At 35.2% G+C, this 17601-nt stretch overlaps 1 protein-coding gene across 4 annotated transcripts in view; it reads right to left on the bottom strand.

The window, feature by feature from the left end:
- Positions 1-17601, bottom strand: part of EXOC6 (exocyst complex component 6) — a 169725-nt gene that overhangs the window by 121753 nt on the left and 30371 nt on the right. For all 4 annotated transcript variants that reach the window (XM_054572861.1, XM_054572863.1, XM_054572864.1 and 1 more), the window contains exons 2-4: positions 2663-2834; positions 1377-1424; positions 1194-1284 (exon numbers count right to left, since the gene is read on the bottom strand). In XM_054572861.1, coding sequence (XP_054428836.1) covers positions 1194-1284; positions 1377-1424; positions 2663-2834 — 311 coding nt within the window. The remainder of the gene's footprint in view (positions 1-1193; positions 1285-1376; positions 1425-2662; positions 2835-17601) is intronic.

Below are 17601 nucleotides of genomic sequence, written 5' to 3'. Positions count from 1 at the left end.
CTAATTTTTTAAGCTTATTACCATTCAGGGACAAAGCATCCAAACCTAGAGACTATTCATGACTATTCAGTGTATCTGATAGTGGCAAAGAGGTATTATTAAACATTTCCATAAAGGAAGTAGGTTTCTTAACCCTGAAATCTAACACAATGAGCAGGCATTTTATTTACTCAATGTTAATACACAAATATCCCTGGGTCAATCAGAGATTAAACTGAGTAGAATTTCAGTGATTCTTTAAAAAAAAAATCTATTCCCACAAGTCAGAAAACAATTTTTTAGCTAATAAGATCTGCTGACAGTTTTAATATATAATATGTAGTCTAAGCTAACTACATTATACAGGGTGGAGCAAAAGTAGTTTTACAGTTGTGAATACACAAAATAGAGTTTTATTCTCATATTATCATTTATTAATTAGTGCATGACTTTTCTATACAAACAACTGTAAACTTACTTTTGCCCCACTCTGTATAATTATTATAAACAAAGCATCTTATTCTATTCCCCTAGGTATGGAGGTTCCAGCTCCTTTGCCAAAAAAAAAAAAAATTTTTTTTAATGGGACACTGAGTTGGATTTAGCTTACAATACTGAGAAAAAGATGACATTTACCTGCTTCCTTTTGTTTGAACAGGATACATCCGGATAAAGAAAATACTGGTTAGTTTCTTCAGAATTTATTGATGTCCCAGTAATATCTGAGCCCTAACAGAGAGTCCAGAAACTCAGAAATCTAAAAAGTCAGTCTTTCCAAAATATAGATGGAAAGGCAAGAATGAAGAAGGGAGAAGATCTAGAGGACTTTGGGATGTTTTCTTACATTACAACAAAATGAGATTATGAGCAAAGCAAAATCAACCTGTTTAAGTATCAAACAGAAAACTAAACAAAATTTTAGGCTAAATAGGACAAAGCAAGAAAATGTAATCTAAAGACACTCTCCCCATTGGAAAGTATTCTGAGGAGAAACAAAGTTGAAGAGGGAGTGATCATGGACAAAGAACAAACTAAGGCAAAAAAAGGAAACGGAAAGATAGAAATTGTTCTGGGAGACTCACATGACATCATCAAATGGGGCTTTATAATATAGGAAAACCATGAAAATTCAGGGATAAAGTGGGAAAGAAAGATCATTATTAAATTACAATTTTATCAAGCCAAACGTTACATTATAGACAAACTTAACTCACCTGGGAGGCACAATTGCAATTTTTCTACTACAGTTGTAATATTCCTCTGCTGAATTCTACATCGAATAATATTTTCTGTTTGGACTATCACCTTAAGAAAAAAAGAAATGTTCATATTTTTTTAAATGAACAGTTAAATCACACCCACATACTGGTACACAAAGAAATGTATCATTTTCTCACCTCCTTTCCAGCATCTTGAAATCTTCGATTGGTATCAATAACTTGTACCTTAAAAATAATTTCACCTTAGTTAGACAAATGTGCATAAAGCATCCCTGATGTAACTGTTCACCCTTGTAATGAGATCATGCTTCATGAGAAACTTAGAACAAAGAAATGCAAATTCAAATTAACTCTACAGCTTGAACTTGAACTTTTGATTGAAAAGGGCTTTTAACTTCAATTACTTATGACAGTTCTTTTTAACAGATTCTGTGGCAAACTTCTCAAATTTACTCAAGATTTTTGAACTTGACTTGCTTCTCTAAGTCTGTCAAATAATTCAAATCACTGACCCAATTGACCACTGGTCCCTTTTTGATAACTTCAATGAGGTTTATGTGCCATTCATTGTCTGTAGGAAATGGTGATTGCATTTTACGGTAATTAAACATTCATACTTTGCTGAATGCAAACACTGGGTGGCTGATTAACATCAAACACAGAAATCTCAATCCACAGCAACATTTTAATGCTGCAGGTGCAGGCAAAGCTCAACCCCAAATTTTCCCACATATTAAGTGACTCATTAGGTCATCATAGTAAGGAACCACAGTCTGGTTTATTAAAAATCTCATTAATTTTTGAACGAAGATGCTCAGTGACCTCATTGATGCTGTATTTGGTCTCTCACTGTCTGAACATCCTTTATATAATGGTTTTCTAATCATAACCTTTGGTAAACCAGGGTCATTCTGCCTGCTAAGCTCTCCAAATGTAAAGGTAAATAGGACAATTCTTACAACTAAATATTTTGTGTTCTGAGTGAACAAATCCAGGTCTCATTTAATAAATAATGTTTTTCCTGTATGACAGAAAATGTAGACCAACTTTAAGAAAATTACACATTGCTAGTAAACTAAAAAAATAGTTTAGATATTATTAAATGATTTTGAGACTACAATTATATATAGTAGTTTTAAAGGTTTTTTATGTGTACTAATTGTCATTTAAAAAATTCTGAAACTGCCAATTAGGCCTTTCATTGTATGAAGTTTTTTAGTTCATTTACCTACATGGAAAGAAATCCTGTTAAGTCAGTGCATTACTTGTTTTACCAAAACAGGGATTGCTCCTGTTATTAGCATGACAACTGTGTTAACAAAGCATGAAGAGTATTCCCAAATATATACACTAATGCACTTCTTGGAAGTAGTACATTTAATAATGATTTGGACATATGCACTATAAAGTAATACTGAGGAATCTGACAGCAAAGATAAATAGAATTTTAACATATTTCTTACCTTCAGTTTTTCTGCATCAGTTCTCACTTTAAGAAGTTCTGTAATAGCATCTACAAAACCCTGATGATGAAAATTACACATTTTTTCGATTTCCTTGTCATGATTACGGATACAAGCATCTAACTTTTCCATAAACTTCTTGTGTGCATTTGGCTGGTCATCATACACAGACCTATATGTATATAAAGAAAGCTAACATTAATTTCCTAATTAATGAAAGTGTATTCTTAAAGCCCAGTCTTTGCAACAGCTGATATCTTAAAATTAAATCTCTAGACAGATAAACTAAGTTGATAGTACTGCAACTAGTAGAAGTAATTTGAGTGAAAAATATTTAATTTCTTTTTGAACATGTTAGTATTAAAAGAGTCACAAGCCCTTTCAGTGTATCACTAGGTATCCGGAAACAAAAAATCTGAGGCTATGGAGAGGAGTCTTAACACACTCGTTAGTGCTCAAAACAGGGTCACTGAGTGAGTGATTCAGGAATAAATGAGCAAACTCCTCATTTCTATAGCACTGACTATGTGTCATGACATACACTAAGTCCTTTATACAGTAACCCTTTCATCCTCACAAGCTTATAACGTTAAGCATTGTTATTACCATTGCTTTACATATAAGCAACAGAATATATAACTGCCACATGTTCCACAACTTGCAAGTGACAGCTGGGATATGAATCCTGGTAATCTGGCTCCAAGAGTTCATATTCTTAAGTACAGGCCATACAGAAATCACAATATTCTCTAAATACGGCATACACATTCCTACTGTATCAAAGCTCATGCTGTCCCCACATAGAGGGCAACCCCCTCTCAACCATGCGAGAAAGGATTAACCTTGCCCAAAGAAAGGCTTGGCCCTTGCTCCCAGATCCTGGGAGGTAAGCCTTTGGAATGTCCTGCCTGATAGATGTCTTTGTCTCTTTGGTGAACTTGAGCAATGCCAACTGGTCTATGTTAATACTGTGATTTACAGTGAGTGGGGACCTTGGGCCACAGTATCAGCTCTGGAGGGGTTGAAGACTAAGGTCAGCAACACAGGTGGTTAGCCATGTCTATGTGACTAACCCCAGTACAAATCCTGGACAGCACGGCTCGGGTAAGCTTCCCTGGTTAGCAACAGGCCCTACGTGTTGATACACCTCAGTGCTGGGAGATGTAAGTGTGTCCAGGCTACTGCACTGGGAAAAAAACAACTGGAAGCTCCTGCCTGGAACTCCCTGAGACCCTGCCTTATAAGGCTTTTCCTGTTGTGAATTTTAATCTGTATCCTTTTTTATCCTTTTGCTGTTAACAAACAGTAACTGTGAGTGTAATAGCTTTGCTAAATCCTGAGTCCTCCTAGTGAATTATTGAACATAAAAGTAGTCTTGACACCCTCCCCAAAGTGCACGTCCCAATCTGCTGCCCATTGTTGGAGGTTTAGTTCCAGTCCCATTTCCTCCTTCAGGCCTTTGTCAATCACTTCCATGCCCAGTAATCTTTTCACAGACAGGACAGGTAAACATGTAGTCCTTTCCATTCATTTCGACATGTAATCAATATATAACTTTGCACTGTAATTTAAATGTTTCAATTATATGTCATAGATTTTATTTCTTCACATAGACCATAATCCTCTTGAGGGCAGCAGCCTCCATGATTTAGGTTTTTAATAGGTACCAATCGTAATACTAGAGAGGACAACATAGGATAGCAATTATAAAGTACTTGGACTGTTAAGAACTGAGCTAGAACTAGGCTCCGACCTTGGACATCTCTTTTCTACCTATACTACTCTCTTTATTTCATCTAGACTTGAAGCTTTAAATTCCATAAACATACTGACACCTTCCAGATGTACATTTCCAGTCCTGACCTCTCCTCTGAAATTCAAACTCATATCTCTCCAAGCAGATCTCTGATAAGCATTTCAAATATGTTCAAATATGCCCTCTTCTCCAAAAACTGCTCCTCTCATAGTCTCCTCCCATCTCAGTAATTTCATTCTTCTAGTTGCTCAGGCAAAAAACCTTAAAATCATCACTGACTGTTCTCTTTCGCTCACTCTTCCCCACCACAATAGGCCAGCAAATCTAACCTTCACTACCTCCACTGGTAACACCCTTGGTCTAAGCCATTGACATGCCTTCCCAAGATGACTGCCAATTGCTTCCTAACAGTCTTCTTGATTCCACCTTTGCTCCTCTTCAGTTTGTTCCCAGCACAGGAGACAGAATGATCCCATTAAAACATAAATCAGGTCCCATGTCTCTCTTCTGCCCAAAACCCTATTTTTCTTACCACAGTCCATAAAGCTCTACATAATTTTGTCCTATGTTATTTCCCTGACGTCTTTTCCTACACTTATTCTCCATGTTACTTATTCCATGTCAGCAACACTGGCCTCCTTGTGGTTCCTGAAACACACCAGGCACATTCCAGTCCTATGCTTTGCCCCTACAGTTTCCTCTACCTGGATCGTGTTTCTCACATGTGGCTGCCTCCTCTCCTCCTTCAGGTATGTTACCCCCTTCTGTATTAGGCCCTGTCCGGTTACATTATCTGTATTAGGCCCTGTCCGGTTACATTATCTGTATTATAAACACACGCACACGTGCATGTGCACACAATTCCCTTCCCTGATTTATTTTCTCCCCTTTTTTATTTTCTAAAATAAAGGAGTTACTTTGTAATTGCACCATTCTTACCATTGGAGAAATATTCGCCACTTTACACTTCATTTTCTGTCTTGCCCTACTGTAATATAAGCTGCATTAAGGCACAGAATGTTTGTCTGTTTTGTTCGCTGTTGTATATCCAGCCCTAGAATAGTGCCTATTATATAGCAGATGCTCAATAATTGATGAATAAATGGGTGGATGGATGGATAGATGCAATCAGAAAGAACACTTACTAGCTGTTCAACCTCAGGTAAGCTACTTGACTCCTCTAAATCTCAATTCTTTCAACAATTTTATTAACGGATAAAAATGGTGTTATGAGAATTATTATCAGAGTGCTATGAGGATTATATTAAACACATGAAAAATTCTTAGCACAATAACTGACACACTGTACACTAAATATACACTGACTGGCTACTAGCATGGCATGTATTTAATAGACAACCAAATCTTTGTTAAATGAGTGAATCCTGCTGAATAACTGAGTATTAGCTGCAAGTATCAAATATGGCTAACACTCAAATTATCCATGCTAAATGAGCTGATTACTACTACCACCTGACATTTGTATGGGGCCTTTTTCATTTTAACATCTAATGCTCTATTTATTTCTTATATCACGCCAAAGAAAGTATCATTGCCTCCTTTTCACAAATGAGGAAATAGGCATAGAAACAGCAAATGACTAGCTCAATGTAGCCTAGTTAGTGACTGACTAAGGCAGCACTAGAATTCCCACCTTGTGCTTTTCTTACAATTAATACATATAACAAAAACTCAATTAAACAATGTTGTTCAAAAAAAAATCCATGTGCAAGACAAAGTTTATCTAACTGACCTTGGCATGCCATAAACAAATTTTTATTTCCTAATTATGTGCAAGTATTATATTTCTTAAGTAATACATACAGGGTCCGGCACAAATAACACCTCTTTTCTTATTACAAAATCAAAAGCGTGCAATTCTGTAACATAACAATATCACACTCAAGCACATCATATGACATTTTAGGTGAAATGTCCAAATTAAAACTATAAATTATTACACCCATATCATTATCCTCTCTACCACACTCAAGCAGGCCTTACTTCTGCCGGACCCTGTATATCCATTTCTAAGTATTTAAACACTCTTTAACGTAAGTGTGGTATTTATCTTTTGAAAAACCAGGTAGTAAACAGAATATACCAAAGATTTGGCTTCCCAACCCCCTCAGAACAGTTGTAACATTGCAGTAAAAATCTAGCATGCGGTATTTCAGGAGTGCCTCACTACAGTGTGCCTCCAAAGGGTCTGACTCCATTTGTGAGGGCAAATACAATACTATTATCCCTCCTTTAAGTTTAATAGTAACATATAAACAGGAAGAGAAATAGCTATTTTCCAGAGGTCTATTTTATTTTAGAAAGTTCTTAAAAAGTCTACCCTTTAATGTGTCTTTCCAATTTATTCTCTAGAGTTTTAAAAGGAAAACTACTGTTGTTTCAGCAGTAATTCAGGACAGTGGATCTATTACAGCATCAAAGATGATTTCCTCTTTTTCTACTAATGTTATTAGTATGAAGGAAAACAATATCAGAACATAACACTCTCCATTAACAGAAAACCAAAGCCTGAAATGAGTGAACTATTTACATTCCATGCCTTCTACTGTTAAAGTAGGACTATAAAATCTCAATGAAGGAAATAAAAAATAACATTAAGGAATCAGTACTGTAAATAAGAAACAGTAGGTCATGATCTACCTATTACTAAATCTTGGTCTCTCCTGACCCTTGATAATCATTGCTCTTCCAAACATGAGTAGAAGCAGCACCCCAAACTGATAAAACCACTTGTCATCCACAAGCCTTGTCAATGAGAGCATTCTGAGCAGAGTACACAAAAATAAACATGCCAAGGTGAAAAAACATTCTAAACCACAGGAATAATTGCATTTAAAGAAAGTACTGAAGAATCAGGTAAGTGCCAGAATCCAAAATTCATCAAAAGATAGAATACTGGCCCTGGAAAGGATACTATAATATTCTTAATTCTGACTTTCTCAATTTAATAGATTTTTGCAGGTTCCATCCCAGGTTGGGTGCATAGGGAAACTGATCAATGTTTCTCTCTCACATTGATGTTTCTTCCCTGCCCCGACCCAAGCAATAAAAAAAAATCCTCGGGTGAAGATTAAATAATAAATAAATAAAATCCGGCATGCAAGCACTCAGAGTGAAATTAATCACCACATGTGGTAGAGTTAACCCTCTACCCACTTTTAGTATTAAAAATAACTATTCTAAAAATTTGCCTAAAAAACCAATAATAAGTATCTGACTGAATAGAGAGTGGCAAGAAAGAAGAAAGGGTGAATATGTGTAAGTACACCGGAAAAAGGAGGAAAACAAAAGCAATTCTTTTTTTTAAGTGCCTTTTTTGACTATGCTATTACAGTTGTCCTATTTTTTTCTTCCCTTTATCCCCCTCCGCCTTGTATCCCCCTTTCCTCTAGCATTCCCCCTTGCCCTTAGTTCACATCCATGGGTCGTACATATAATTTACTTGGCTTCTTCATTTCCTATACTATCCTTAACCTCTCCCTGTCTATTTTGTACCTACCCATTATGCTTCTTATTTCCTGTACCTTTTCCCCCATTCTTCTCCCTCCCCCTCCTCACCAATAACTCTCCATGTGATCTCCATTTCTGTGATTCTGTTCCTGTTCTAGTTAGCTTAGTTTGCTTTTGTATTTTTTTTTTAGGTTCAACTGTTTAGTTGTGAGTGTGTTGTCATTTTATCGTTCCTAGTGTTGATCTTTTTCTTAGGTAAGTCCCTTTAACATTTCATATAATAATGGCTTGATGATGATGAACTCCTTTATCTTGACATTATCTGGGGAGCACTTTATCTGCCCTTCCGTTCTAAATGATAGCTTTGCTGGATAGAGTAATCTTGGATGTAGGTCCTTGCCTTTCATGACTTTGAAAACATCTTCCCAGCCCCTTCTTGTCTGTAAGGTTTCTTTTGAGAAATCTGCTGACAGTCTTATTGGAACTCCTTCATAGGTAACTCTCTTCTTTTCTTTTGCTGCTTTTAAAATTCTCTCCTTACCTTTTATCCTGGGTAATTTAATTATGATGTATTTTGGTGTGGTCCACCTTGGGTCCAACTTCTTTGGGACTCTGAGCTTCCTGGGCTTGCATGTCTATTTCCTTTGCCAGATTGGGGAAGCTTTCCTTCATCATGTTTTCACACAAGTTTTCAGTTTCTTGCTCTTCCTCTTCTCCTTCTGGCACCCCTATGATTCACCCCTATGATTTTTTTTTAAAAGTTAAAGAAAATTATCTTTTAATGGATGCTCAGCAATGTCTATAAAGTTATTTAAAGTTGTCTTAGAGGTTCCTAAGTCTCTTCTCATTTTTCTTAATTCTTGTTTCTTCATTCTGTTCTAGTTGAATGTTTATTTCTTACTTCTGTTCCAAATCATTGATTTGAGTCCTAGTTTCCTTCCCTTCACTGTTGGTTCTCTGTATATTTTTCTTCATTTCACTTTGGATAGCCTCCACTTTTTCCTTTATTTTGTGTCCGTACTCAATCATTTCTGTGAGCATCTTGATTACCAGTGTTTTGAACTCTGCAACTGATAGTCTGGCTACCTCCTTTGCACTTTGTTTTTTTTCTGGAGTTTTGATCTGTTCTTTCATCTGGGCCACATTTCTTTGCCTCAGCGCACCTGATACATTGTAAGGGGCAGAATCTTAGGCACTCCCCAGGGTGGAGCAAATTACGTCATTGCATTGTGGCACTGTAGGTGGGGGAAGGGTCAGAGAAGGAACAGTGCCGCTTGCCCAACTCTCACCCTGCTTCTAGTCAGTTTCCCTGCTTCCACAAGCGAATTGGGTCCTTCTGGTGCTGATATCCTGGCAGGTGGACTTGTGTATGTTCTAGGACTCCATGGGTCCCTCCAACAGCCTCTCCTATAAGACTGAGAGTTTCTCCCACCCCTGCAACCCCCACAGATTTTTACAGTCAAGGTTTTGAGGCTTTATTTCCCCTCACTGGAACCCTGGGTTAAATGGTCTCTCTCACTCCCCAGGTGTTCCTCCCAGTTTATCTGCACGTGAATGTGGGACCACCTGGTCCACCAGCTGCTGCTTTACTGCACATCCTCTTCACCCTGGCTGCCCAACTCCACCCCTCCTACCAGTCTGGATGAATGTTTCTTATTTAACTCCTTGGTTGTCAGACTTCCATACAGTTCAATTTTCTAGCAGTTCTGGCGGTTTTTTTTGTTTTTAATTGTGTGAGGAAGCAAAGTATATCTTGGCCAGAAGCCGTACAAAAGCAATCCTTATCCCAAAAACTTGACACCAGGTGCATAACAGAATTACCAATCTTTTCTATGAAGGGATCTATGTTTATTTATAGAGACAATTTGGAGAGATAGTGGAGGGAGAAGGACATGAAGAAAAGCTGAGAAGATGGGCACCCCTGTCAACAAATCTCCACAGTGACTTACCTGACTAAAAAGGAGTCATATTGTCATATTGGGGTTTGCAGGGCTGGTTGAAAAAGGTGAAGGAATTAAGCAAAATAATACTAATATTAATTAATTAAAATGGTAAAAAGAAAAAGGAGTCATATCTGATGCTTCTGGCTTAATGTGGTGAAGATTTATAAAATACAACAGTAACACACAACTGAGTGCTTACTACTAAGTGCCTTACATTCATTATTTCATTAATATTCACTATAGCTTTATGATGTACTTCTGCTGGCATCCTAACTTACAAATGTGGTAAGAAGAAGGAGAAGAAGAGTTTAAGTCCAAAGTCACACAGTAGTATGGGCAAGATTTGACCTCAGGTCTATCTGGCTCCAAAGCCAGTGCTCTTAACCATTATGTTATACAGACTCTTCAGTTAGAAATGGTGGTAAGCAGCAGGGAATGCAAAGAAGTTACCAGCTTAGCAACTAACCAGATCACCTTTGAAGATCAGCAATTGAGAATGACTCAATAGGGAATTCCTGATGTGCGCTGCTGAATCCATCAGGTGAAATCATCCAATAGACAAAAAAAAGAATGAGAACTGAGGCATACCTAATTATGAGGCAGTATCAAATTGCAAATGCAACACAATAAGAAAAAACAAAATATGAAGTAGAGAAAACTGAGGCCTATACTCATCTGGCCTCAGTTGTAAAGGAATTCTGAAAAATCTATTTTTCTTTTTTCCCTTCTCCTGTCTTCAAATGATAATCATTATTCTTTAAAATTTTGATGTGCAAGGCAAGAAAGGAAATACCATTCAGCTCTATTCATTCTTTGAACCCTAAGTTGGTTAACAGTGAATCCATCTAATTAATATACTAATGAGTTAGATATACTACTGTTCTAAATTTTCAAGCAATACATGATTTTAATAAAAATAATTTTTCTTCTTTCAAAATGTCCCCCAGAATTTGATAGTGTTTATTGGCGAGTCTAATCATGTTCCTACAAATGAATATACATAGATACATGACAGAACCAGCAAAAGTGAACATGAGAAATTAATGTTCTAAAAAAACAAAATTTTCCACTATCCCACATACACTCTGGTTGTACTTTAATGCTCCATATATAGATAATGGCTTCAGTAAAAGACCCAGTTATCCCTTCCAAAAGCTTAGCATAATAAAGTATTACTTCTGGAAAAATGTATTGCTAATCACACAAAAATTGAGATACAAAATCAATTTTAAAATAACAGATAACTTTACAGTGATTATCAGAGGGAAAGAGGGGTGGAGGGAGGTAGAAGAGGGTATTGGGGAGAAAAATGGTGATTGAAGGAGACTTGACTTGGGGTGGCAAACACACAATACAACATACAGATAATGTATTATCAAACTGTACACCTGAAACCTATATAATTTAGTTAACCAACATAACCCCAATAACTTCAATAAAAAAATAAAATAGCTAACTTTAAAATTTTATGTAAATAGAAAACAAAGATGAACTATACTACACTGAAGATTTCATTTACATATTTTAATTGTGGAAACTAGGAAGCACAGCAAAAAAAAATTTTAAGTAAATATATTTTCTATCTTTATTATATCTAATCTTCCACACCAAAGCAAAGTGTTGAAATATGAGTTATCACTCAGTATTTGATCATCTGATATATCAGGCTTATAGAATTTAAACAAGTAAATGACCTTTCAGATAAGCCTTCTTGAATTCTATGTATAGCGCACCACCTAGTGGTAGTAAAATATAAATATAAGAAAACAAAGATGTCATTAAAATGTTAAAATTGGTTCATTGAAAATGCTTTTATCACCAAATCCTCTGTCTTAACAGAGGAATTCAGGCTACTTCAACTTTTGAATACATGCTATATGTTGTTACAATAAATGATTTATTAATCATTCTACTTTTTTTTAGGAAAACATCTTTTTCTGACTAAAAATAAACAACATTCACAAGATATCTACTGAAAAAGGACTCTTCTTATTACTGGTGACATATTAGGGTTTTTTGTCAAAAAGCACATAATATCCTTATACTATTTTCAATATTTTTCACTGTATCTTCATTGTTAAAAAAATTCATCACAATTACTATGAAGAATATAAAATATATTTTCCCTGAGAACATTATGCCTCCTCTTCAAGAGCCTGGCAAAGCAAAATGATTAAGAGTATAGTCTCAGAAGTCAAATGGCCTGTATTCACACCTCTCTCCACCACTTTACTGAGTGCCTAGAGCAAATGACATAATCTATCTCTACCTCAATTTCTTCATCTGCAAAATGGGTACTAATGGTATCTCATTTGCTTCTTGTGAAGGAAGATTAAATGAAAATACTGTAAATATTTAATAGATCTTATTACCTATTATTTCCTACATGATTACTTTTACTTCCAGGAACAAAAATCTGAATAATATTTTAGAGTTAATATCACTGTTCATAGAATTTCACCAAAAAACCCCACCTAAATGGGCAACAATAAGAGGATAATCAAATAGAGAAAACAGGATGAAAATTATATATACAGTTATAACTTCATTTAACAAGTATTTAATAATTTTCAACATTCAAAATGATTTAATGTTTAATAACACTATGTTGAATATGATAATTTAATAAATATTCAACAAATACTATTTCTTGCTCCTAATATAAAAAAAACTAGGGTTAATGTCAATTATAATATCCTTGAATTGTAGGGGAAAAAGTCATTTTTTTCCTTCTCTCTATATTTTCCAAGTTTTCTATAATGAAGATTTTGTTTTTCATTGACTCAGTTCATTCTGTTGTACCCACAGCATTATACTACATAACATATTGAGACCCTATTAGATATATAGGCCTCAGGGACAATTTAAGTCAGCCTACATTTAAGAGATTTACTTATGACACACATACAAATTATACGTTCACACACAAATAAATACATTGTGTATCATTTTAAAAATCCATGTATGAGAAATCAGACACAGGAAAAGTGTGTGTGTGTGTGTGTGTGTGTGTGTGTGTGTGTCCATGTAGAATGCAGTTCTAGGATGCAAAGATTTCATGGAGGAAAGACCTAAGATGAGAATTCAATGAATAGGTGGAGAAATAAGGAGGGGTTATTCAATCGCTGGTAAACACAAACAGGAAAGGACACAACTTTGTGAAAGAGTTACAAGTAGTGGGAATTCTATTATAACTCTTACAGGAGTTATTTTTCGTTTGTATTTGAGCAGCGGCCTGGAGAATGGCAAGACCCTCCTCTGTGATTCTGAACAGCAGTATCCAATCTGTGGCCCATGGGTCGCGTCCATCGCGGGATGGCTATGAATGTGGCCCAACACAAAACTGTAAATTTACTTAAAACATTATGAGATTTTTTTGTGGTTACGTGCCTCATCATATTTAACGTGTGGCCCAAGACAACTCTTCCAGTGTGGCCCACAGATGCCAAAAGGTTGGACATGCAAAGCTATGGATCTTCTCCCCTGTAAAGTGCACCAACAGAACTGTAGTACATTCTCTCTGAAAACTCTGGATCATCCACGAGGTTGGAGGAGCAGTACGGCCTATTTCAATCACAATAAATTACACCAGAGGTATACAACTGATCCAACCTGGTTCAATCGGATACACTCTTAGGAATTTTGGGTTCGAGTTTGGATATACCCAACTGGGTCTGAGTGACGTGGAAACTGTAGGTAAGGTTATCTTCTATCAAGTGCAGAGGCACAGAGAAAGACAGACTTCAGAGAAGAATGAAGACGGCAGAGGGAAGCATGAAGGAAAACAGAAAGAAATGTGACCTGCAAAGAACAACTGCCCTAAGATTTTTGTGAGACCCCCCCCGGTAACCTTCCACTGTAGTTTTTCATTTTTCCTTAAGCTAACTCAAGTTAAAGTGGTACCTGGAATTAACCCCCACCCCAAAAATACAGGACTAAGACACACTTGAACACACAAACCCATGCACATATTTTTTATATTATAAGGGATTTACAAACCCCATTATCTGACCAATACATTATAGCATATCTTCCTACCTGATTAGGTTACAGACATACTGCAATAATAGTCTCAGACTTCAATCTAATGTTCTGTTTGTGCCATCACATAAAAAATGCTGGGAAGCACTATCACAAAATAATCCAAAAATAAGAGTCTAAAGGCAAAGTTTAAGTGAATACAATTCTGAGGAAAACAACATGTCCAGCAGGCCTCCGGAAAAACAATAATGATTCTATTTAGCTTTTATACAACGCTTTTAATTTTTTTTTCAAAATATCCACAATATTGTACAGCTACATAAAGAATACAGGATAAGGTAAGTGTCCTAAATTAGCACTGTTGGGTATCTAAGCCAAGTAGATATCCTGTAGCACAGAGGAACTGGGAGTTCCTAGCAACTCTGGGAGGAAAACATATACACATAGAGAGTACAATTTCTTTCTATTGAAAAAGATTTCTTGTTTATAAAATATTCACCTCTTATGTATTTACCCATGAAGTATTTCTTCTAGTTATCACATGCACTCTTAGAATGCTGCATAAAATAATGCCCAGGTGCTTCCTCTAATTCAACTGAAGACATTCTGCCAAAACAATTTTTTAAATAATAGAGTCGACATATCCTAATTTTTAAGGGGTACAATCATATCTTAAAGGATCATACAATCTGTCAAAGTGTCAAGATCAAGCAAAGTAAAAAAAAGAAAGGATGATTTTTCATATATTTCTGACGCTGAATTTTACTTGCCTTGCCTTCTTCTACATGCAAATATTGTGACTTGTTTTCACTAATAGTATCCTGTTTCTATGCATAAGAAAGAGCCTAGTGCAGTTTGTTAGTCAACATTACTTCCTATAACTAAGGTTGCTATTCTATAATACTGACATTAACACCCACTATAATTCTGGGTAACAACACAGCACAATTATGATCGTTAATGGACATCCTCTATGGTGAAATCTAAATTGATAATCAGCTAACACAGATTTGCAATAGACTTCCTCTTCCTGTTTTTACACTCCTGACCAAGGAGATGTCTCTTCCTGTTGACTTTGTGCTACTTGTTAAAATGCAAAATATAAGAAATGAAAACACCCAATACATAATAAGTTATGTTCTCTAGGAAACAAATTTAATTCCTAAATAAAATTTAATTTAAAAAGCTTAAACTTTTAAGTAGGTTAATGAATGCAGACGTAGACTTTTCCCCAGAATATTTTAGAAAATTAAACAAAAATATCAAACTATCTAGAGCAAATCTAATGTACAATACAGTTTGCCTAATAGCTTAAGAGATGATCTGTATACCCTATCAAAGACCTTTACAGGGGTATGAACCTACAATTTAGGAGAAATTCGTTAAGAACTGACTTTTCAGCAAAACAACAGTAAAAACAAACAAACAAAAAAGAACACTATTAACCATGGAAAATAAAACAGAAAATTAGTTAATATTTATATACCCATTACTTTAGCAACAAACGTTCATAAAACAGAAATTACAAAATATGTAAGACAAATTAATAAACGAGGACTTGAACACACCTCTCTTAATCCAAGAAATAACAGATGAAAAACAATACTAGGCCTAAGAAGATACAACTAAAGAGAAAAATCAACAAAACTGAGTCCTACTTAAAAAAAAAAAAGAATATGCTTTTTTCCCAAGAACATGTGCAACACTCATGTAAACTTACCATATAATAAGCCACAAATAAAACCTCAATGAATTCCAAAGAACATAAGTAATACACAGATTTATCTAGCTATAATGTAATAAAACTAAAAATTATTAGCAAAATTTTAAAAATAAAAAAACCCCTTCACATCTGGAATTTTTTAAAAAACCCTAATAAAAAACTGTTGGATAAAAGGGAAAACATAAAAATAAAATAGAAGAATTTCTTTAAAATACAAATAAAGAAAAAGTCAGAATATGTGAAATAGCCCTGGCTGGTGTGGCTTAGCTGGGTGGGCATAGTCTGCAAAATGAAAGGCAACCAGTTCAATTCCTGTTCAGGGAACATGCCGAGTCAGGTTACGGTTCGGCTCCTGGTTCGGCAAGCACGGAAGGCAACCAATTGATATTTTTCTCTCTCATCAATGTTTCCTTCTCTCCTCCTCCCCCTCTCTCTAAATAAATTTAAATAACTAAAGTTTTTAAAAAATGTGAAATAAAGCTAGAGCAATCATCAGAAAAAAACTTATAGCATTAAATAATTACATCAATAAAGTAAATCAAGTACAAAATACAAAAAGCTAGGAAAAAAATAAAATAAATCAGAAGAATTAAATCATTAAAGATACAGAAAGGAATGTCTTAGGAAACAGGAAATTAGTGGAATGAATAAATTCAAAAACCAACAAAACAGACAAACCACCAACAAATCTAAATTAAATGGGAAAAAAATGAGTGAAATCACAAACACCTAACATTAGAACTGACAAAGGGGTATAAAACAATCAAAATAAAATAAATTATACCATAAGACTATATCTGTATAAATGTACTCTAATAAATTTGAAGAAATGGATAATTTTCAAAAGAATACAATATATTTACCCTCTAAAGACAGAAAGTCTAAAAGAACAATTACAGAAGAAATAGAAAAAGAAGTTAAGATGCTCCTACAGGAAAAAAAAACAGGCCCAGTTGACTTCACAGGGTAATTCTAACAAACCTTTAAATATCAGATAATATCAGTGCTAATTAAGGTATTCCAAATGTAGAAAAAGAAAACTTTCATTTTTGTTTGGTAAAACCAAGTATAACATTTATTTGAAGACCTGAAAAGACTGCACCAAAAAAGAAAACTATAGACCAATCTCACATCAATGCAAAAAAAAATCTTTAGAAGAATACAATATCAGAGTCCAAAAGCACACTAAAAGAGCAATTCATCATGAGCAGGAGGGATTTATTCTATGAATACAGAAATATTTCAATAATAGGAAATACCTTAATAAATTCAATCACAGAACAAGGCAAAGAAGAAAAACTATATGACCATCTCCATAGACGCAGAAGACATCTGACAAAACTCAGTAATCTTTCACATTAAAAACACTGAGTGACATAGGTATTGATGGATATTTCCTCAGTGTAATAAAATGTAAATACCTCAGCCCAAAAACCAGAGTTCTCCTTAATGAGGAAACACTAAAGGCTTCCCTGCTAAAGTCAGGAAAAAGATAAAGATGGCCACTGTCTCAACTATATTATGTTGCAATTAGGCTAGACAAGGCAATCTAGAGATTAAGAAGTGATGTCCTAGCTGGTGTGGCTCAGTGTATTGAGTGCCCGCCTGTGAACCAAAGGGTCACCAGTTTGATTACCAGCCTAGGGCACATGCCTGGGTTGCACGTCAGGTCCCCAGCAGAGGGCGCACAAGAGGCAACCATACATTGATGTTTCCTTCTCTTTCCCCCTCCTTCCCCCGGCTAAAAAAAAATCTAAAAAAAAGTGAAAGAAAGAAGTAAAATTATTTCTAAATACAGATTATACAATTACATTCCTGGATAACATAGGAATCAATGGGAAAAAATACTACAAACAAGAAAATTTAATGAAGTAAAAAGTTAAAAATTAACAAAGATTATCAGCATTCATATATATAAGCAAAAAAATAGAAGACATAATGTAAGAAAAGATCCAATTAAAATAACAAAAAATACACAGAATCTTAAGGAATTCTAAAATTTATTTGTGGAAAACTTTAACTCTCCTGAAAGATACAATATACTCTTGGATATGAAGACTTGACA

This window comes from Pteronotus mesoamericanus, unplaced genomic scaffold, assembly GCF_021234165.1.
Source record: "Pteronotus mesoamericanus isolate MK-2021 breed Mesoamerican mustached bat unplaced genomic scaffold, CSHL_Meso_final contig_24, whole genome shotgun sequence".
In the NCBI taxonomy this organism is placed as follows: Eukaryota; Metazoa; Chordata; class Mammalia; order Chiroptera; family Mormoopidae; genus Pteronotus; species Pteronotus mesoamericanus.
Note: the sequence above shows the minus strand (reverse complement) of the source record. Positions and strands in the feature narration are given on the sequence as shown.